The sequence below is a fragment of the Limulus polyphemus genome, unplaced genomic scaffold, assembly GCF_000517525.1.
Source record: "Limulus polyphemus unplaced genomic scaffold, Limulus_polyphemus-2.1.2 Scaffold1323, whole genome shotgun sequence".
Classification (NCBI taxonomy): Eukaryota; Metazoa; Arthropoda; class Merostomata; order Xiphosura; family Limulidae; genus Limulus; species Limulus polyphemus.
The window spans coordinates 230,870-254,125 of NW_013666933.1; the positions used below are offsets into that span (position 1 = coordinate 230,870).

Below are 23,256 nucleotides of genomic sequence, written 5' to 3' on the forward strand. Positions count from 1 at the left end.
GAAAATGTTTTGAACGTTCGTAAGTGTCAACGATGGTTCAGCAAATTTTGTTCAGGTGACTTTAGCCTTAAAAAATAGGGTGGCAGGGGGCCGAAATGTTGGAATTGATACCGATGCTCTGAAAACGCTTGTTGAGTCTAACTCAAGGCAACACACTCGTGAAATGGCCCTTAAATTGTACGTCTCTCATGAAACAATACGTAAACATCTAAGGAATATGGGGAAACTCCATAAAGAAGGTGTTTGAGTGCCTCATGAACTCTCCGATGATCATCGTTTCCAATGCGTGAACGTTGCTTCGTCTCTTCTGGCGCGTAATGCACATGAACCATTTTTGGACAAAATTGTCACCGGTGATGAAAAATGGATTCTCTATGCGAAAATTAAACGCCAAAAACAATGGCTCAACCCTAAGCAGAAAGTGATGCTTTACATTTGGTGGGACATCAAAGGAGTAATTCTTTTCGAACTCCTCAATCCACAGTTAACTGCCAATACAGAGATCTATAGTCAGCAACTGGAACTTTAAATCAAGCCCTTCATCAGAAACCCCTTCACTCGTCAATCGGAAAGGTGTTCTTCTCCACGATAATGCACATCCACATGTGGCACGTTTGAATCAACACAAGATTATGGAGTTGGATTGGGAAGTTCTCCCTCACCCACCAGATTCTCCAGATATGGTACCATCAGATTACTATTTTTTTTTTTCGTTCGCTGCAACACCATCTTAATGGGAAAACGTATGCAAATGTAGAAGGTGTTAAAGAGGACATCGACATGTTTTTTGCTTCAAACCCAAGTGATTTCTTTAATCGGGGCATTAACAACCTGATTGTAAAATGGAAAAGCATAATCGATAAGAATGGAAACTACTTCATTTAATAAATGTTTTATTTTGATATATAAGTTGTTCTGGTTTTTTCATCTAAAAAAAAAGCGACATTAATTTCTTGACGACCTAATATAATAGACAAAAATCATGATACATCCATGGATTAATGTTTTAAAAATAGTGAATGTTACTAGTATCTGCTTACAAGGATAGATGAAATCCATAGATATTTCGCAATTCTTAGAATGATCGATTAATTAGGGCTTCGGAATAACTCATTTTTATGTCTATTGTAATTCCAAGAGTAGCGCCACCTAGCAGTATTGTTTTTGAGGCTGTTTTTAGCCAGTATTTGCTAAGAAGTTCGGTATCAGAATCGGCTGGGGTTGAGAGAAGAGATAAAGCCGTTGGCTTTTGGTCAGTCCCTAAGGGATTACAGCAGTAAGTTGTTAAATAATTATTTGAGGGACCGGCCGCCTCTTTAAGTTCAGTCGGATTTGGAAGCTACAAGAACCCCCTATGATTATGAAATTTTATAATCAATACAGGTGTATAAGCTCAGGAACAAAGAGAATTGTTTGGAATGGTTTTAGAGGAAGATATATGAAAGACAAAAGTTTAACAGAAGAAAATAAAGACCGGGAGATGCGAGAGCAACGAATAAACCAAGAGAGAGGCGAAGGAAGAAATATTGAGAGCAAAATCTAGTCCTAAACCTATGTTTTGTTGATTATTATTATAAAACCAATCTGTTATGTATACAAGTATCGTTATGAATCAGTTACTGATAAAAATGGAATACGACCTTAATAAAGTAGAAGGGTTTGTTTTTGTTTTGAATTGCGTGCAAAGCTACAGGACGGCTATTTGCATTAGCAATCCCAAATTTAAGAGTGATTGACTAGATGAAAGGCAAACGGTGGAAACCACCGTCCGCCAATTCTAACGAATAGACCAGTACATTATAATGTCCCCATGGCTGAAAGGGAAAGCATGTTCAGTGAGGGCGATTCGAACCCGCGACACGCAGAGTGTAAATTAAACGCTTTAACCACCAGGTCATGCCTGACCGAGTAGAAGGAAAAGCAAAATTCACGATTGTAACAAAGGGTGTTAGAAGTGGGATTCACCAGAATTGAAATTGAAGTGGTGTTTGGAAAGTCGGCACACCAAAATATTACTTTGATGAACACCCATAGGTAAAAATTCGTATCCGATTTTCAAGGCACAAAGTTCATATTATACAAATCTTGGTTTTTATGTGTCGCAACTATAAGAAACACGCAATAGATATAAAACTTACTTTTACTCAGTTTAAATTGACCCAGTCATGGACTAGTGCATAACGTATCCAAATGTATTAGGTTCGAGAAGCGGTGCTACTGTATAAACTCCGTACATTCAGATGTGGTGTGTTATAAGACTGATAGTTAATTCTGCTATTAGGTTAACAGTAGTTGCTTCAGACAGACAAAGGTAGAGAATATTAGCTGCCTTCTCACTCTGCAGTTTGGCCTGGCATGGCCAGGTGGTTAAGGTGCTCGACTCGCAATCTGAGAGTCGCGGGTTCGAATCCCCGTTACACCAAACATGCTCGCCCTTTCAGCCGTGGGGGCGTTATAATGTGACGGTCAATCATCTATTCGTTGGTAAAAGAGTAGCCCAAGAGTTGGCGGTGGGTGGTGATGACTAGCTGCTTTCCCTCTTGTCTTACACTGCCAAATTAGGGACGGCTAGCGCAGATAGCCCCCGTGTAGCTTTGCGCGAAATTAAAAAAACAAACACTCTGCAGTTCAAAATTAGTGTACCAAACATGACCCATAGAGATCTTTGACCTGACCGTTTAGTTCATTGTGTACATAAAGCGTCGTTCAGGGGAACAAACGAACATACTCTACTTTTTTTACAGTCTGTCTACGCTGACTATATTTCAAGTTCTGTTTACTGTACAATAAATAAGGAGAAGGGCAAGCCATCTATTATCTCTAAATATTGCTTTAATTTAAAAAACGTGGCTTGATCTAATGGTTAACGTGCTGGACTGTGTATCACAAGGTTCGAGCCGCTATGTGCTCCTAAACACTATCTCCGTTTTTGTTTTATTGCTTTGTTGAATTTTACACAATGTTAATCGAGGGCTATCTGTACTAGCTGTCCCTGATTTTGAAGTAATAGACTAGGAGGGAAGGCAGCTAGTCAACACCACCCACCGCCAACACGCGTTGCACCTTCAACTGTTCGAGCATTGTAGTTTTCACAAATAATATCGCTATCGGTTAAGGATAGCCACGTAATAGTCTATACGTGCTTATGACTGACCGTTGTCCATCTGGCCAGAAGCTTTAAATCAGGGTTAGCTATTGCTTAAATCTTGGAGATCATAACTTGGTCATTTAGCCTATGTGTTGCATAAGATGTCGTTCAGGTTAAAACACGAAAGTTAATTTTGAAGATAAGGTTAATTCAAATAAAATTTAATAATTAGTTTTGAAATTTGAAAATAAATAAATAATGTTTTGCTATAATTCTTACTGTAAAATTTTAGTTTGCAACTGACTTAAATACAATGGATAATAAATACAGTTCACTTACTTAATCCAGTTCTCAACGTAACATTCGCTGTTCTTGACTATTGATGATATAAAGAGCGCTTTTACAAATAAATAAACACTTTTATATTATAAGAACTTACAAGTGAGAGCAAAGATTAATATTTCATAATATGTCAACCACACTACATCTATCGACGAGTCCTTTCGCTTAATACCAGGGTTCATAAAGCCGCAAATATCCAGGGTTCGATTTCTCACAGTAGACAGAGATCAGATAGCCCGTTATGTAACTCTACACCAAAAAGAATGAAAAACATAAGGCCGGCTGGGAAGCAACAAATATATCAGTGGTCGGGTTTTGATGTGCTTGTGAAGTGATGATTGTAAGATACAGGTCACAATGAATTTTACATAAATGAGGTTTTAGGGAACGCTACATTTCTATGTGTCGTTGGAAAAACCGAAAAAGTATGAAATACTGTAACTCATCAGGAACGTCATGTATTGTCTTTGAAATGTTTATGTGTGTATTTTAACTATAAGCCCAACTACCTGTAATAAAACGTTATTAACTTACAAGCAGTGTTGCTAAGAGTTAATTACAGTTTTAAAATCATTGGAACCAAACTTGACCAATAAGGATACACTACTAACACTTGGCTATATGACCTCAAGCGATTTTTATTTCTTGGCTATATGACCCCAAGTGTTTTTATTTATTAGCTATATGACCCCAAGCGATTTTATTTCTTGGCTATATGACCCCAAGTGATTTTATTTATTAGCTATATGACCCCAAGTGATTTTATTTCTTAGCTATATGACCCCAAGTGATTTTATTTATTGGCTATATGACCCCAAGTGATTTTATTTCTTGGCTATATGACCCCAAGCGATTTTATTTTCATAATGACCAGGGTTCATATTTGTAATGATGTAACTTTTTAATTTTCATGCATGCGTGGAATATTTTGATCACAATAATATAAGCATATTTTTCCAATGAAGTATTTCTCGGTAGAACAGCGGTAAGTGTATAGACTTACAAGCTAAAATTAGAGGTCCGATTCCCCACGGTGGACACAACAGATATCCCAATGTGGCTTTGTTCTAAAGCAAACAATTCTTATGAAGTTGTATTTTTTTTCTAGAATACTTACGGGTCAGTGTTTTCCCAGTAAAGCTAGCCTAGTGATTACAAATAAAGTTTATTACATTGAAACTTTGTACTGACATGCCACGAGGTCGTTCTAGGCCCCGGCATGGCCAGGTGGTTAGGGCGCTCGATTCGCAATCTGAGGGTCGCGGGTTCGAATCCCACACCAAAACATGCTCGCCCTTTCAGCCGTGGGGGCGTTATAATGTGACGGTCAAGCCCACTATTATATGTTAAAGAGTAGCCCAAGAGTTGGCGGTGGATGATGATGACTAGCTGTCTTTACTGCTAGATTAGGGACGGCTAGAGCAGATAGCCATCGTGTAGCTTTGAGCGAAATTCAAAACAAAGAAACCAGGTCGTTCTATAGGTTGTGTAATTAATGAATTTCTACACAACAGATTAAAAAAACAACAACATTATCGTGTCTAGCTAGCCACACACACGAAAGAAAAAGATAAAAGAAGCCACTTATCTGATAAACAACTCAGCCAACCTAGCACAGGAGTCAGCAAAATCTGAATAACCCTCTTGAAAACATTCAAACAGTTAGTTGATTCAAGCACTAATGGGTGGAGACCCCAGACAAGCGGATAACACACCAAACTTTCTATCAAGAAACCCCCTAGGAGTGAATAACAACTGCAATCACAAAAATATTTCTTCTCAAGGCCTTCTTGAAGGCGGCAGCAGATATCTCAGTGAAACGTAGGATAAAATTAATCATTAATTAAAAAGACGATCAATTATACTCAATGGGCTATTCGTATTCTATCCATCGCAGGGAATCGAACCCAGGATTATAGCGTTGGAACTCTAAATTTACCGCTCATCATCGGGAGACGTGTGAAAGTGCAGACAACTACTCATGACAATGATGAACTTTTTAATTTTACAAATAATTTTATTTGCAATGATTTTGAAAAATAACGAGATTTTAAAGGCAAATTAAACAGAAGTATTGTTTAAAGTTAAGCACAAAGCTCCACAATGGGTTATCTGTGCTCTGCCCACCACGGGTATCGAAACCCGGTTTCTAGCATTATAAGTCCGCAGACATGCCGCTGTGCCACTGGGGGGCATAGAATTATTTGTTTGTTTTGTAATTAAGCACAAAGCTACACAATGGGTTATCTGTGCTCTGCCCACCACGGGTATTGAAACCCGGATTCTAGCGTTGTAAGTCTGTAGACATACCGCTGTGCCACTGGGGGGGGGCAAAGAATTGTTTGTTTGTTTTGTAATTAAGCACAAAGCTTCACAATGGGCTATCTGTGCTCTGCCCACCACGAGTATCGAAACCCGGTTTCTAGCGTTGTAAGTCCGCTGTGCCACTGGGGGGCAAACCGAAGTAACAAATGAAAATGAAAATTTAATTTCAGCATTAGCTGTAAATATAAATTTAGTAATTGACAGTACTTGAAAATATAATCGTTGCTGGTTATTTCTTTATCATTATTCATTTTAAATTACATTCTTCTTTAGATAAGTTATTTCCCCGAAAGGAGGCCAAAGGCCACCTGGAGGTACCTGTTTTAACTACTTTCACCATTATACAGTAGTGTATTGTCTGTCAGTCAGTCAGTAGACACTAAAATGACGTCACATAAGGGACGTTGAACGTTGCAGTTTGTACTGTCGTGATGTCAGTAAAACGTGCGCATGCCATGAATCACGAGAAGAATTACGCACCCTGTATGTTACAACACAGCATGACATATGATCTTCAAAAACAAGAAATAAAGCTATTTGTTACTCTAAAGTTTGGTTTTATTTACTCTTGAAACAGAACACTTTAGGGGACCCTGCTGAAGTTCCTCTAGTTTATATATCGATATTAATTTACTACATATCAGTCTATTAACACGTGAAACACAACATATCGTTTATTTCTTACCCACTCATTTTATAGCAATATATCACTCGTTTGTATATATACTGAGCATAAGTCATCATTCTTGATGTTCACGTAGTCGAAAACATGTTAGATTCATTACAATAAATTACTCCTGCCATAAGACAATAAATAGTATTAGTGATTGAGGGGCCTAGCATGGTATTGATGGTTAGAACACTCGACTCGTAATCTGCGGGTCGTCGTATCGAACCTCGTCACTGAATATGCTCGCCCTTTCAGCTGTGGGGGCGTTATAAGGTAACGATCAATCTCACTATTCGTAAGTAAAGAGTAGCCCAAGAGTTGGCGATTGCTGAAATGAAGGCAGAAAATTTAATAAAAATATATACTGATTTTATTTAAAATACTATTATGCATTCATATTCTCGTAAAACCCCTAAAGGACCGATTAAAGAATGTAGTGTTTAAAAACAAAATAAGTTAATTTTCTTATAACAAATATAATTTATTACAATCGCTCTTCGTCAGCAGAGGGAGTTCACGTAGTATAAAATTTGTTATTCTAATAAATGTTTCACATTAATAGAGTTCTGACTACGTTAGTTAATGACTTGAGCAACGTTGTTTTTTTATATTCCTGACTACGTAAATATTAGTACCAACAAGTTAGTTCATATGAATCAACACTCTGACGACGGATTATGTAGCTTACGAGATAACTGAACACGTTTTTGTGAATTGTGAGAAAAGTTTTGAATTATGGTATTTAGTCTTCCTTTCATTCAGCATATTGTCGGCCGTCAGTTATCTACCGAGTTAAAAAAAAGATTCTTAATAATAATTAATTATACAAGTATTATGCAAAGAATAGTTTCCTTATTATTGATCGCTCTAATTCGTCCGTTTGTTTTTGAGAATCGTACCCCCCGGATTTTAGCAGATTTACTACTGTCCAACAGGGGGACAATCTCTGTAGATAAAAATATTATCACAAATACAAACAAAAATAATGAAAAAATTACTTTTTCTTTTCAACCAGTTACAAATTCTTCAACGGTACCCGTTTAGTGCTAGAGTTAAAAGAAGAAGATTATAGCATAGTTAAATAAATAATGTTGAAGAATCTTGTCAACCGTGTGAGGAACATGGTAAACTAATTCGAAGAACTATTATTAGTTTTGAAGTTTCGTCTCCTCATACGCTATAATAATTAATGTCTATTTGCTTTCTCGTGTTCGTATCGTATTTCATTAGTGATGTAATGTTTTTGTTTCATTGTGATATCATGTTTTCCTTGTAACACCATGTCTTCCAATTAACTTGTTATTAATAAGCCTCGGTTCGCAATCTGAGGGTCGCGGGTTCGAATCCTCGTCACACCAAACATGCTCGCCCTTTCATCCGTGGGGGCGTTATAACGTGACGGTCAATCCCACTATTCGTTGATAAAAGTGTAGCCCAAGAGTTGGCGGTGGGTGGTGATGACTAGCTGCCTTTCCTCTAGTCTTACACTGCTAAATTAGGGACGGCTAGAGCAGATAACCCTCGTGTAACTTTGCCCGAAATTCAAAAACAAACAAACAAACGTCTACCACCAAGGTTGGCTGAGATAACAGGAGTTGTTGTAAGTTAATCTATTATGCTTTTCAATGGACTAATAAAGAGAAAAAAAACATTTATTGAAAAAACGCGTTGTTGCCAATCTATATGTCAGATATAGAGTGGTTGAACTGCTTAAACACTCATCTTCTTCTTGGAAAAACCTAAAAGACCGAATAAAGAATGTAGCGTGTATAAGTAAAGTAAGCCTAATTCTATATCTTTATCTTCATGACAAATATTGTGAATTATGTTAGATACATCGCTATAAACATTTTAAATGAATGATATTGTTGCGTCAGCGAGGTCACGTGACTAGTGTCACGCCACCTGCTTTCTTGAAATATCCTGTTCCTTCGTGAATGCCCTAGCATGTACTAGATTTGGGGTAGTCTGGTATATATAGGATGGTCACAACGTGACGGGACAATGTGTGTAGGTAGTGAGTAATTGAACTGCAGTCAGAAAGTATTGTTGAACTTAAAGTTCGTTGTTATAGCGTTTGTTATAGAGCGACTGTTGAAAATAAGTGTATCGGTAAAGTTATATTCAGAAAGAATAAACCAATTTTATTAAGTAAGGACTTGTGTCGCTAAAGTTTCGTCGGAACGAAGTTACGGAAAATCAACTAACGAACGGAGACGTAACAATATGCTTCGGGTGTTAATATCTCTAACTAGGCCTAAGGCTGAAATGTTATGTACTTATGTTTCTTAAGTGTGTTTGAGAAAAAGTTTTTAATTTATTTTTCTGTATTTCTTTAACTTAAAATTACTATCAGTTACTAAATCCATATTTTCGGCTAATGTATTATTTATATTAAATTAATTCGTTATTTGTATTTCTGTTTAAGTTGCACTCATAAGAGCACTCTCGAACCTAAACAATAAAAAAATATCGCATGATAAACAGCGTATTTGTTTAATAACACAGCCTCGTCAAAACTTTTGTTATCTTTACACCAGACCAAAACAACATTTAATTAATATATCATTTTACCACCTATGGTACTTGTTGTTATTGTTTTAGCGCGAAACTATACAATGAGCTACCTGCGCTTTCTCCACCTCGGGGAATCGAACCCGGATTTTAGTCTTGCTGCTGATTCACCGAGGGACCACTTGGAATAATAAACCAGAAATATTACATCACAATCAATTAAAAATAATAACAGATAAGGTGACCATCATGGTGCACTGGACGCTACACGTTCATAAGTTCAAATAATACCTATCTTCAAGAGCCATCCTGTTACAGCTGTACGCTTATGTTGTCTATTAAGCCTGGCGAAAGTTTGTGTTGCTCATTAGAGATTAGCAGAAAAAATTTAGCCATAAAGGGGGGGGGGGACTTTATTTGTCAGTCAAAGAATAGTTCGTGGCCGAAGATCACAGATTCCAAGATCTGGGTTCATTCTACAAGGTTGAACCTGTACTTTAAAGCTGAAATGTAAAATATGTTTATTTGTTTTTTTTTGTTAGTATTTTCCTCTTCCCCAGTTTCTAAATGTGTGTGTGCGAACAAAATAAATATTTTTAAAGTTTTGTTCGTGACTTGAGCAAATAAAAAAACAGTCTTGAAGTACCGGTGAATTGATAAAGAATAATCTCGAAGTTGTAGCACAGCTGATGTGACAAAAACAGCCATGAACAGCCGTTGACAAAATAAACACCTTTGAATAACGGTTGATATAAAAAAACGTTTTGAACTACATCTGACTTGACAAAACGAGGTACCAAAGACAGCCTTAAACTATCGTCCATCCACACCATATGTCACTGAGAAGTTCATTTATAAAAACACAAGAAAACCTTTGAATCTCACCTTGGCTGATTGTAAAGCAGATAAGAAATGTCAGCTTACTCTACTTTATACATATTTTTTTAGTTCTCATTTTCAGGACTAATTTTCATTGAATTTAAATTTGGTTATTTATGAAATGAGAATTTGTGACAAGCGAAAACTTTCCCATTTACTTATTAGAAAACGTTTATTTTTGTTTGTTTTGAATTTCGCGCAAGTTAGTTACACGAGGGCTATCTGCGCTAGCTGTTCCTAATTTAGAAGTAATAGACTACAGGAAAAACAGCTAGTCAACACCACCCACTGCAAACTTTTGGGCTATTCTTTTACCAACAAACAGTGGGATTGACCATTAAATTATAGCGTCCCCACGGCTGAAAAAGCGAACAATTTTTGGTGACGTGGATTCGAATCCGCCACTCACAGATTGCTAGTCCAGCGGCCTAACCACCAGGCCATACCAGGCCCAACTTAACCACCAGGCTATGACAGGCCTAACTTAACCACCAGGTCATGCCAGCCTAACTTAAACACGAGGCCATGCCAGGCCCAACTTAACCCCAGGCTATGACAGGCCCAACTTAACCACCAGGCTTTGACAGGTCTAACTTAACCACCAGGACATGCCAGCCTAACTTAAACATCAGGTCATGCCAGGCCCAACTTAACCACCAGGTCAATAACCCTCTGATATTTGAATCCTAATCGTTTGCTACTGCAAAGATGTGCATTTCAAGTAACTCAAATAGATTGAGGGGAAAAAATCGTAATTTGTCTTACAATATTGTATTATAAACTATTTGGTTTTTCATATATTCCTTATGATGCAATTATTGTTATTTTTAACGTAAAAGAAATTACATGTGCCAATTTCGAAAGTCAGATACAAAGTCGATGGAAATACATTGCGACAATTCTGTGATACGTTAATATTTTGACACAAAAGAACGATCGAGTTTTTTACATTAAATTTAAAAGCTTCCAGTTCAGTTTCAGCAGACAGTTTCTGTGTTTCAGTGTACAAACTAACTGATCTTATCCCACAGTTGCAAACGCATAAAAAACAACAACTTTATAGTACTCCGGAGATATTTATTTACTTATCCAATGTTTCGCCGGATACAATCTACACATGATGAAGCCAGCTGGAGAAATATTATTTTTAAGTGTCTGTAAATATAAAAAAAGGAACTCGCAATTTCAGTTAGCGAACTTTTTCTTTCTTCCTTTCTTTTTTTTTTTTGAAAATGGGGGAATAACCGACAGTAAATCAGTTAAGAATATGCGTAAGTATTAGCCTAAAATCCGTTATCTTGTATTGTTTCTCACATTGGCATAATTAGTCTATACCGTATAAACAAAGGTCTATTTATTTCAACTCTCCTTAGCACATCCTTCCTCTAGTCACACTGAGACACACTGGGGATCCAATAGATCCCACCTTTAAATATGGTGTCACGATTTATTCTAATTTTCTTCTATTCTGCTAAACAACAACCAGACAGCAATACATACAGAACTTCCACAAAATATTTAAAAATGTTTTAAAATTTTTTAGCTACATAGCCATCTTCAAGTAGGATAGTTTTGACGGAAGGGTTGAGGTTCTTGCTTTTCTAACTTCTTCTCCATAAGTTTATTCCCAACAAATGATCTTCGCCTGTGTTTTTTTTCTAATTCCAATTTGGATTAATAGATAACCGGATGATGAAAATATTGACGACAGAAATATCCAGTATGTTAGAGAACACAGCCACAGACCAACATTGTACCAGTTTTGTAAAGTGCGAGCAATTTTATCCAATTTATCTCCTCCACTCTTGGTTTTGTTATACTGCACAATGATTCGTGCCTTCTTATGTTCAGCAGTGGTCATCACCTTGTCCTTGTGGGGAATGCACCCTTCCTCGTTTTGGTGGTCTTCTCATTCCTCATCTTGAAAACTGACCCGTTCCTTTTCCAATCGATGCCTTAGTTTCATTCTCCTCAAAGGAGAAGCTTTCATTGATATATTGCGTATCACTCCTACTGGCCAAATCCTTGTTTGTAACTTTCTCCCCAACTACTTTTACTTCTGAAGGAGAATATTAATTTCCTTGGAGTCAGGAAGATACTTCTCCTTGGAGTCAGGAAGATACTTCTCCTTGGAGTCAGGAAGATTCTTCTCCTTGGAGTCAGGAAGATTCTTATCCTTGGAGTCAGGAAGATTCTTCTCCTTAGACTCAGGAATATTTTTCTCCTTGGATTCAGGAAGATTCTTCTCCTTGGATTCAGGAAGATTCTTCTCCTTAGATTCAGGAAGATTCTTCTCCTTAGATTCAGAAGATTCTTCTCCTTAGATTCAGGAAGATTCTTCTCCTTGGATTCAGGAAGATTCTTCTCCTTGGAGTCAGAAATATTCTTCTCCTTAAATTCAGGAAGATTCTTCTCCTTAGATTAAGGAGAAGAATCTTCCTGAATCTAAGGAGAAGAATATTCCTGGTAGTCAGGAAGATTCTTCTCCTTGTAGTCAGGAATATTCTTCTCCTTAGATTCAGGAAGATTCTTCTCCTTAGATTCAGGAAGATTCATCTCCTTAGATTCAGGTTCACTTACTTCCTCTTCTAAATCTTTCAGTATTTCATTCCAGGCAAGTTATTTCCTAGCCATATTGTCGCTGAGAATTACGGAATTACTGTGCTACCTGGCATCCATTTGCAGTACTTAAGTAGAAGAAAAGCTAAACATAATTGGAAATATTTTCATATTTACACCTTGGGGTCTATTAGATCCCAAGTGTTAGTCAGTAGCTAACATGAGTATAAAAAAATCTGACAAAATAATATATACCCTAACACAACAAATGTCACAAAGGCTCAATGTATGAACAAAATAATTAGTGGTTTTATAGTCATTGAAAAACCTCCTTTGTGGTCCTATAGATACCCATATGCCTCAGATGGTTAATTACTGCAATACACACTTTTTAAATAAGAAATATATTATTTCTTCGGTTTACTTCCACTTAAGTCTTCGAGGTTTAACCAGAAGTCAAAGAAAGTGTGTTCTTATTTATAATTTAAATAAGAAGCACAAGACTACATTGGTAAACTGTGTAAGACATTTCTTTTACTGAGGCAGAAGTTCTAAACACTATTACTTCTGTCAGGCAGATGTGGGGTTAGGTACAGAGCACCCATTATGTATTGAGATGAAGTGAATCAGAAGGTTCCAGTTCTGTGTTAATTACAGTGTATAGTGGCGATAATACTGTCAAGGATCACTTCATGCTACTTCCTGCTAAGTTACAGTTCTGTGTTAATTACAGTGTATAGTGGCGATAATACTGCTAAGGATCACTTCATGCTACTTCCTGCTAAGTTCTAGTTCTGTGTTAATTACAGTGTATAGTGGCGATAATACTGCCAAGGATCACTTCATGCTACTTCCTGCTAAGTTACAGTTCTGTGTTAATTACAGTGTATAATGCGATAATACTGCTAAGGATCACTTCATGCTACTTCCTGCTAAGTTACAGTTCTGTGTTAATCACAGTGTATAGTGGCGATAATACTTCCAAGTATCACTTCATGTTACTTCCTGCTAAGTTACAGTTCTGTGTTAATTACAGTGTATAGTGGCGATAATACTGCCAAGTATCACTTCATGTTACTTCCTGCTAAGTTCTAGTTCTGTGTTAATTACAGTGTATAATGGCGATGATACTGCCAAGGATCACTTCATGTTACTTCCTGCTAAGTGACTAGTTGTATATTTTTCTAAATAAAATTAAGATTACTCTGTATACAAATTGTAGAAGATAAAACATATACTCGAAGCTCGAATGTTCGATTTACTTAAAACGGCAATGAATATGACACGAGATAATCAACAACATATAAATACATTTTATTTAAACATACGTGTTTTATATTCCATTGAGCAAACTATTATATAGATATAAATTTTCTTGTCGTTTTCATTATCACATCATAACCAAACCATATATCACTTTGTGCTTACCAGTTTATATCAAAATAAGAAATAACCAGTATGTCTCCGTTTTTTTTTTTTGCCTAGAAATGTGAAATGAAATTAATCTTAAAGCAGTCACTTTTAGGAATTCGAAGATATAAATATTTTTCATCAAATCGACTTATCATTTTATTTCAACAGTATATATTCAAAATTACACGTCCAGAGTATTAAGAAAATAGGTTTACATTGTTCCTAGTAAAACAATAAAAGGTTTTTCTCTGCGTGACAGTCGTGGGTTTAATGCCACTTTTTTTATTGTATCAGAGCAAAAACACATTGGACTACCTGTTGTGTCCACCGCGGGGAACCGAACCACGGATTTTAGCGTTGGAAGTTTTCAAACTTACCGCTGTCTCTCGAAGGAAACGGGTTTAATGATACTTTTTGAATAAAAGAATTACATACATTTTTATAAACGTAAGCAAAATAACGACCTATATCTCCATCAATATTTCGAGAGGCTCGGCATGGCCAGCTGCTTAGGGCGCTTGGCTCGCAATCTGAGGGTCACGGGTTCGAATTCCCGTCCCACCAAACATTCTCGCCCTTTCAGCCGCGGGGGCGTTATTATGTAACGGTAAATCCCACTATTCGTTAGTAAAAGAGTAGTTCAAGAGTTGGCTGTGGGTGGTGATGACTAGCCGCCTTCTCTCTAGTCTTTCACTGCTAAATTAGGAACGGCTAGCGTAGATAAGCCTCGTGTAGCTATTACAGCTTCATCTCGAGTTGCCAATTTCCTGCCAGTTCACTAATCCAGTTTAACTGGTTGGAACTCGATAGCTACTGACGATTGTTTGGTTTGAATTTCGCGCAAAGCTACACGAGGGTTATCTGCGCTAGCGTCGCTAATTTAACAGTGAAAGACTACAGGAAAGGTAGCTAGTCATCACCTCTCATCGCCAACTCTTGGGCTACTCTTCTACCAACGGATAGTGGGATTGATTGTTACTTTATAATGCCCCCACGGCTGAAAGGGCAAGCATGTTTAGTGGGACAGAGATTGCGAATCAAGCGCACTAACCACCTGGTCTTGTCGGACCAGTTTCTGACGAAGCTGTAATATCGAAATATTGAGTTAATAAAGTTACATTCTGGAGACACAGTTCGTTATTTTATTTAAGTTTATAAAAATGTCTCGTAATAAACTCCAGTTTGTGTTAAACAAAGTCAAGAATTATACTTGCATACATGTTATCGTTAAAATCGATCATTAATAAGGAACGAAAAAAAAAAGTGTTATTGGAACATAATTATAAAATTGTGTATTTTATTTTAAGATACTTTTTACTCATCACATTTCTAGAGGTGTGTTTGTGTATGTGCATTTAAATACAAAAATAACTTGGGCACATTTATCTTGATTAAAGTTGGATTATTTTACTAGTGATTTATATACGATTACGCAAAACGACTTATCAGTAACGCCCCCTCACTGATTATGAATAAGACGACAATAATAATAATTATTCTAACCGTTTTAAAGATTGTGGTTGTAAAGCTCGTGGCTGTGTGTAGATTGCTTAGGGTAGGATGGCGTATTTAAACATGATTTGGAATATCACTTAACATGCTCAACATGGTAAACTGTATTACTTAGCACAAAATGAATGCTTTGAGTACCCTGTATTCGAACAAAGTTTGAAGTGGTTTCCAACAGCTCCTTCTTATTATATGTGATAACGAGCTCGCTTTAATCTGGCTGAGGTGAACTAGAAAATTGTTTTATTTTCCATTTTAGTGTTACTTTACTTTCGAGTGATATACAGAGGACTAGTAAGCATTATCTCCTCTTTTCTGACTCGCAGTCTGATGCATAAGATGACAGCTAACAACAAGAAGAAGAACAACAGAAACCCCAAAACGCTGACTCCCACAGCGAATACAGTATACGAAATGCAATCATCATCTTTGCGGCTTGGGTTTAATCCTTGGTTCTCAATAGTGGCTTCATATTCTGGGAGGTCTTCTGGACCAACAACGGAGAAACTTTGTAGTAAGTTGAGAGAAAAGTTACTGGGGTTTTCAGATTGACCTAAGTCTCGTGCATATCGATTCGTCTTTATCTTCTCTCGTTGATTCGGAAAAGAACGGAAAGAGCGAGCGTCGAGTATCTGTTGAGTGGTAGAAACCGTTGTTATATCTGCGTCTGTTGGCGTGTTAGTGAAGTTCTGAGTAGATGTCGAGTCCATTGTTGGCAAAGCTGTGACCGTAGTATTCGCCGTGGCAGTGGTTGTAATGTCTCGTTGGTTGAAAAATGGAAGAATGGTTGTTGTGATTTGTCGTTGCTCTAAAGCTTCTTCTTCGAAAGAAACGATCTCGGAAGGAAAGTCGTCACAGAATGTCTGGCAGGGCGTCCTACATATTTCTACTTTACAGGCGATGTACACGTTCATTGTATCCGGGAACTTGAAAGCACGCATAGTTGAAAACGCGATGAGGCTTGCGCCAGTGTTGCGAGTGTCCAAAGTTCTTAGGAACTGAGAAAACAGCTGCGGCTTTAGGGGGCAGCCTTGAAAATCTGTTAGTTGTACCCGGCTGGTGTCGGAACTGTGAAAATCGGCATTGTCGTAAGCGTAACAGTCTTTAACTAGTGCATCATAACCCGCACCCTTGTCTCGTACGTACACAACAACCGACATCTTATCTCCAATGCGAACTATGCCGTTCACAATAGGAGCAAAAGGACCTTCTCCGATTTGGATCTCCATCCAACACTCCACTGAATCTCCGAGGATTTCAATTCGTTCCGCCTCAAGCATATTAACCAAAAAGGGTCGAAAAGTCACCAGTTTATCCAATAAGGACTGCCAATCACACGATATCATTTTAGCCTTATCTCCCAGCTCCTGTATTAACAGTTCGGTTTGAAAGATGATGGTATTATCAAATTTTAAACGACCATCAGTTTCTGTAGATTGTGTCCCACAACCATTCATAGGAATGGTGAACTCGAAGTAGCTTCTATTGCTGCCTGCTGTCACGTATCTAGGTTACAAGTATGAATTTTAAGGGAAAATAAAATTATATAAATTATTTAGAACATTCACTTCACGTATTTCAATTTTTAGGATAATTTTAGAATTTTGTTTATGAACAAAATAAAATCTTGGAGTTAGATTGTTTTTTAGTTTTCTGGGTCATGGTTGCTTTTAGGTTGATGATTATTTAAGATTCATTAATTTGTCTGCGATTTTTGTTAGAATTTAGAATCATAATTTAAACTGTGGTGAAAAATAATGCTTATTTCTTGACTCATAGAAGAGTCCTTTATAGACGTCCTTGTTCGTTATAGCTTTTCGCTTCACAAAATTATGAAGAAGAGATTTTTACTTTGTACATTCAGAAATCAAATTATAATTATATAAACTGGGAGCTTAATGATAAGATTATAAATTCTATAGATATTTTATACGTCTTTTAAATATACTACTTTTTTTTTATTTTGTTTACTCGCCAGTGGATGACTGTAGAAATGGAAAAGTTTCACCGAAAATATTTAACATTTTAATTTTACTGACCTCTCCGTAACATTTGGATATTTATTTAAATTATTCTTTAGATTTTAACCTTTTTATTGTCCTTACCGTTAACTGTCTTATCTAATTAATACCCAAAGGTTTGTTAAGCACACGATACTTCATAAGAAGTATAGTGCAGACAACTTAATAAAAAATAGAACAGAAATGATTTTGATTGTATTCAATTGTGATTAGCAGTACGTACGACATATCACAAATCCTCCCTAAGATCTACGTGCTGAACAAGGTTTTTTTGGGGGCAAGAAGTGGAATTAACTAACTTTTGAAGCAATTCTACATTTTTTTTTCTGGATCTTTATTTCTAAAATCATATGTTTTCATCCTAATTCTAAGAAAAGAATGCGATTGATTATAATTTTTCAACGATTTTAGGGCAAAAGGTGAAAGAAATGCCCAAAAAGTGGCTAATTTCTAAAAATAAACTTTTAGTTTAATTCTAAATTTTTGGAAAGCTGAAAACTACAGGAGGAATTGCCGAACCTTCACATCTTTAGTTAACACGTACATCTGGTTGTGCTACATTTGCACATCTGACGCCTTTGAACGTATTGCAAGCTGTACTACGTTCAAATCCTATTTTCTTACAACTACAGCTAGCAGATTTGCACATTTTCTTGCACTTGCATCTGATAACTTTCATCAGGTTAAACAGTGATGATGACTTGTCAGCTTTCAGTAGTCCCATGGTTTAATTTTTTTTAGTTCTCATCTTCATTCGCTCTGTTGGGTATACGTTCTCCTTCCACTCGTGTATTTGGAAATACGATCTAAGGCTGTGATCTTTCCTTCCACTTCTGTATTTGGAAATACGCTTTACGGCTGTGAGCTTTTCTTCTGCTTCTGTGTTTGGAAATATGCTCTAAGTTATGATATTTCGTAGCACCTGTACTTTAGGGTCTAGGAAACTAGAACGTTTTGCAACTTTCTCAGCAGACTTATTGGCACTCAAGTTACTAGTCCTTCTTCATTATGGCCAGGTGGATAAGGCGCTCGACTCGCAATCTGAGGGTCGTGGGTTCGAATCCCCGTCCCACCAAACATGCTCGCCCTTTCAGCCGTGGGGGCGTTATAATGTGACGGTCAATCCCACTATTCGTCGGTAAAAGAGTAGCCCAAGAGTTGGCAGTGGGTGGTGCTGACTAGCTGCCTTCCCTCTAGGCTTACACTGCTAAATTAGGGACGGCTAGCGCAGATAGCCCTCGTGTAGCTTTGCGCGAAATTCAAAAACAAACAAACAAACCTTCTTCATTATCCTGCAGTTACTAGTCCTTCTTCATTATCCTGCGGTTCTGATTCTCTGGACTCAACAATCTCTCGCTCTGTAATATCACTAGGGTTTCCACTGAATGTCGAAGCAACGTAGAGAACTCTTTACATCTTTCATATATCTAGAACACTACGCCCTTCTCAAATCCGTATATCTTAGATGTGGTGTCACAGCCTACTATCGTGTTAAGGAAGGGAATGCTGCTACGAACGTTTTATCCTAATTTGCTTTTCGCCTAATAGATATTTCATACATTAGTAGCTTCCTTTGAGTTCCTTTTTTATCGTGGTTCAAAATATATATCGAAAAATTCCATCAGCGCGTAGTAGTACAACAATACCAACAAGTCGGTGTCATCTTCACCTGACAACATTATCCACCTTGGTGTGTAACTTACAGCTGCATTCACAATGAAGACATCGGCATCATCAATTAATAAATCACCGTTTGTTTTTCTTATTAGCTAGGAAGTTATTTTTGTTCTCTAGACTCACTAAAGTTTTTCTTCAGAACCAATGTATCCAACTGACGTGTATTGTCCTTCGTATAAAGCCCATCCTGGTAACTTTCAAACACTACTGTAGCTTCAAACATACTGTTGGTGTGAACGTGCTTTGTAGTTACTATGAGAAAAACCTATACACTGGATAGGTGAATTGAAGAAAAAGTGTCATTGGCCACTATTCAGTTCTTCACATTATATAGCCGCATAATAGCACAATAGTTTCGGAAACTAGTATAACCCAATAACACACGTTGATCAAAGTGTAGATCGAACTGAACCTCCCTTGAACTTAGACTTCGAAATTAAACAAGTTTCGGAATACTAAGTTTACTTATTATAACTACTGTAGCTTGTCCATGGACGTCTCAAATTTGGCCATAACTGCGACATCCTACATCTGTCACATAATTCGAACCATTATCAGGATCTTTGCTGCCAGGATTAACTCTGACTCACATAGCTTCTGCTAGAGCTGATTTATCAGTTTTCCTCAACAAACGTGGAGACTCGAACATGGCGAAGGGACGTGTACAAAGGTCAGAGATGTAAGTTCTTTATCTGGAACAGTTATGTCTAATATCTGGAATAACAGCTGAGAATCTATTCTGACTGTTTCTCCTTCAGTTCTCAACTCAGCTTACTCATTCATTGTAACGATCTGATTGTTCTTTTTAAGTGTAAAGGCGTTCGCACTGTTTCCATTTCATTTTCTCAATAGCCCTGCTGCCAGTTGTTCCCACGTTACCTGCCGGTTGCTTTCATAAGCTACCACTCCACTTGAAGTTCTCTTCAACTCACCATAAAGGGTTTCTTTCAAGTAAATACTCCATCAAGGCCTGCGTATCTTTCGGGCCTTTCTGCTGTTTACCATTTTACTACTCTCCTTATGCTGGTTGCTGGTAATGTATACGTTGTTCCAATAAAACGCTGCGTTGCTTCATTTATTTATGAATATGCAAGACGAGAGAGTAGACAGAGTGCTCTTTAAATTTCTGTATCTCCTCTTCCTCTTGTTAAACCAACAACAGTTCTCAGGTTTCTCATCAGCGTCTGTTCTATCACCAAATTTGTGGACAAAAAGCGATCATTTCTTCTGACAACATTAGTTTATAATTGAACGGAATGTAAAGTCTTATATTATAGACTTTACTGAGTCGTGACGTAATGTTTTGGTGTCCAACCTTTTCATTATACTGAGGCACGAGGCATAAAGTCCAACCCCTCCTGCTACGACCTCCTTTAACGAAGTCATTTTAACCACTCATAAACCTTTTTGCTCCCAAAAATTATCGAAAACTCTTAACTTATTACCTTTTCTTAGAACTAAAAATTATAAAATGGGATCAAATTCTAATTCAAAATCCAGAAAATATGTATACATCAAATTTCATTTTTCGTAGGATTATTTCGGAAATTAGCCATTTTGTCATTTTTTAACATATCCTCTAAAAATAAGCGGAAAATATTAATCAATCACATTGTTTTCTTTAAAAAAAAAGATGAAAATATATGATTTTAGAAATAAAAATCCAGAAAAAAATTATTTATGCTATAGTTTGTAGAATTATTTCAAAAAATTAGCCGTTTTTGTTCATTTTTTCCCACCTTTTACCCCCAAAAACTATGTTTAGCACACAAATCCCAGGGAGAGATTTTTATATGTAGACACTGCTTATCACAATCGAATGCAATAGAAACCGCTTCCGTTTTAATTTTTTGAGGGATCTCACCATATATTGTTGACTGGACCATTATACATAACCAAAGAAATACAAATTCTTCTTTGATATTATGTTAAGTTTTTATTTGATTTTCTGTTTACTACTTGCTTAACTCACCTACCTAGAAGAGATGACAGGTGCAAATGGATAACCGAAAAAGACAGAAGATAGGTGTTCAAACGTAAAGAAACTAAAAAGGGTGCTTTAAGGAAAAAAAACAGAAAAAAAGAGAGCACCTTGCCACGAAAATAGCTTTGGTTCTTCAGCTACATGTTTATGTAGTTTCCTTAATTTGTTTAGTTTGTTTTTACTTAAGCACAAAGCTACACGATGGGCTATTTATGATGTGCCCACCACGGGTATCGAAAACTAATTTTTAGAGTTATAAGTCCACAGACTTACCGCTGAGCCACTGGAGACTTCTAAATTGGTGTAAACTTTGTAAGAAATTACTGTTTTACATGAAAAAAAAAGCAATGGTTGTCGCATTACGTTAGCTCTGTGTCGTAATTCTTGTTTACCCTTAGTAACGTCCAACGATCAGCGGTAAGTTTGTAGAGTTACAACGCTAAAATCCGAGGTTCGATTCCACGCGGTGGACACAATGCAGATAGCCCATTGTGTAACTTTGAGCTAGAAACAAAATCACTTAGCAACGGCTTCCCATTTTACAAGATGTATACACTGCGACCAGAGATAAAATAGATGTTCACGAAATTATTAGCCTGATTTCAGTGGAACGAAAGAATTTTCCAGACATAGAACTCGGAGGAACATAATAGAACTCGGAGGAACATTATTTCATTATCGTATGCAGTTGCTGAATAACTAGGAAATCAGGCAAGAAACAATTTAAGTGAAATACGAACAATATTTCAGATTGATGAGGCGACAAGCACACGAAAGAGTGTAAGAAGTGAATAAGTTTATTAAAAAATATTGTGATGAAATACGAAGAGGCGCAGGAATGAATAAGTCCTAATGACTAACCCTAGATCTGATCTACTTGAAGAGAACGCATGAGAATGTACAAGAGTAAATAAGTCTAAACATAACAAATATCTTAGATGGAAGTGATAAAATCTTGAAAAGTGCGCGATAAAAATTAGTTCAGATAAGGATCGAAGAACGTTTTTAGGTGGGTGTATTAAGTAACAAAAATTAAGAATAAATCATAATTGGTAAGAAAAATAATTCAGATGAACTATGATGAATCATTAGGTGCAACAGTTAATAAATAATGACCAAATATTATTTCAGCCACGTGTGCTAAACAACACGCGAATAAGATAAATGTACGTTATTATTTAACATGACTGCGTTTGTTAACATAAACAGATGTAAGCTAGGTCAAGTCTTTCAAGGAAGAACATTTCACATAGTTTTTTGATGTACCAAAAGGTGTAAAAATAGGTCATGTCTTTCAAGGAAATATATTTCACATGGTTTTGTTTATTAACGTAAAATAGGCTATATCTGTGAAAGAAGAATATTTCATATGGTTTTTTGACGTACCAAAAGGTGTAAAAATAGATCAAGTCCATCAAGGAAGAATATTTCACATGGTTTTTTAACATACCAAAAGGTGTAGAAATAGGTCAAGTCCATCAAGGAAGAATATTTCACATTGTTTTTTGACGTACCGACAGGTGTAAAAATAGGTCAAGTCCATCGAGGAAGAATATTTCATATGGTTTTTTGACGTACCAAAAGGTGTAAAAATAGGCCAAGTCCATCAAGGAAGAATATTTCATATGGTTTTTTGACGTACCAAAAGGTGTAAAAATAGATCAAGTCCATCAAGGAAGAATATTTCATATGGTTTTTTGACATACCAAAAGGTGTAGAAATAGATCAAGTCCATCAAGGAAGAATATTTCACATGGTTTTTTGACGTACCAAAAGGTGTAGAAATAGGTCAAGTCCATCAAGGAAGAATATTTCACATTGTTTTTTAACATACCAAAAGGTTTAGAAATAGGTCAAGTCCATCAAGGAAGAATATTTCACATGGTTATTTGACGTACCAAAAGGTGTAAAAATAGGTCAAGTCCATCAAGAAAGAATATTTCACATGGTTTTTTTGACGTACCAAAAGGTGTAAAAATAGGTCAAGTCCATCAAGGAAGAATATTTCACATGGTTTTTTAACATACCAAAAGGTGTAGAAATAGGTCATGTCTTTCAAGGAAATATATTTCACATGGTTTTGGTTATTAACGTAAAATAGGCTATATCTATGAAAGAAGAATATTTCATATGGTTTTTTGACGTACCAAAAGGTGTAAAAATAGGTCAAGTCCATCAAGGAAGAATATTTCATATGGTTTTTTTGACGTACCAAAAGGTGTAAAAATAGGTCAAGTCCATCAAGGAAGAATATTTCATATGGTTTTTTGACGTA

The 23,256-nt window shown here is 36.6% G+C and overlaps 2 protein-coding genes across 2 annotated transcripts in view; both read right to left on the reverse strand.

Moving 5' to 3' along the window:
* The window catches only part of LOC111086685, a 47,370-nt gene that overhangs the window by 10,777 nt on the left and 13,337 nt on the right, over window positions 1–23,256 (reverse strand). The window lies entirely within an intron of this gene.
* On the reverse strand, window positions 15,342–16,656 carry LOC111086684. Its single transcript, XM_022390507.1, has one exon. The coding sequence runs from the start codon at window positions 16,643–16,645 to the stop codon at window positions 15,566–15,568; it is 1,080 nt and encodes a 359-aa protein (XP_022246215.1). The 5' UTR covers window positions 16,646–16,656; the 3' UTR covers window positions 15,342–15,565.

What these genes read in the sequence shown, in the direction of transcription:
- LOC111086684 (XM_022390507.1), bottom strand. Translation starts at nt 16,645, where the DNA reads ATGATATCGTGTGATTGGCAGTCCTTATTGGATAAACTGGTGACTTTT.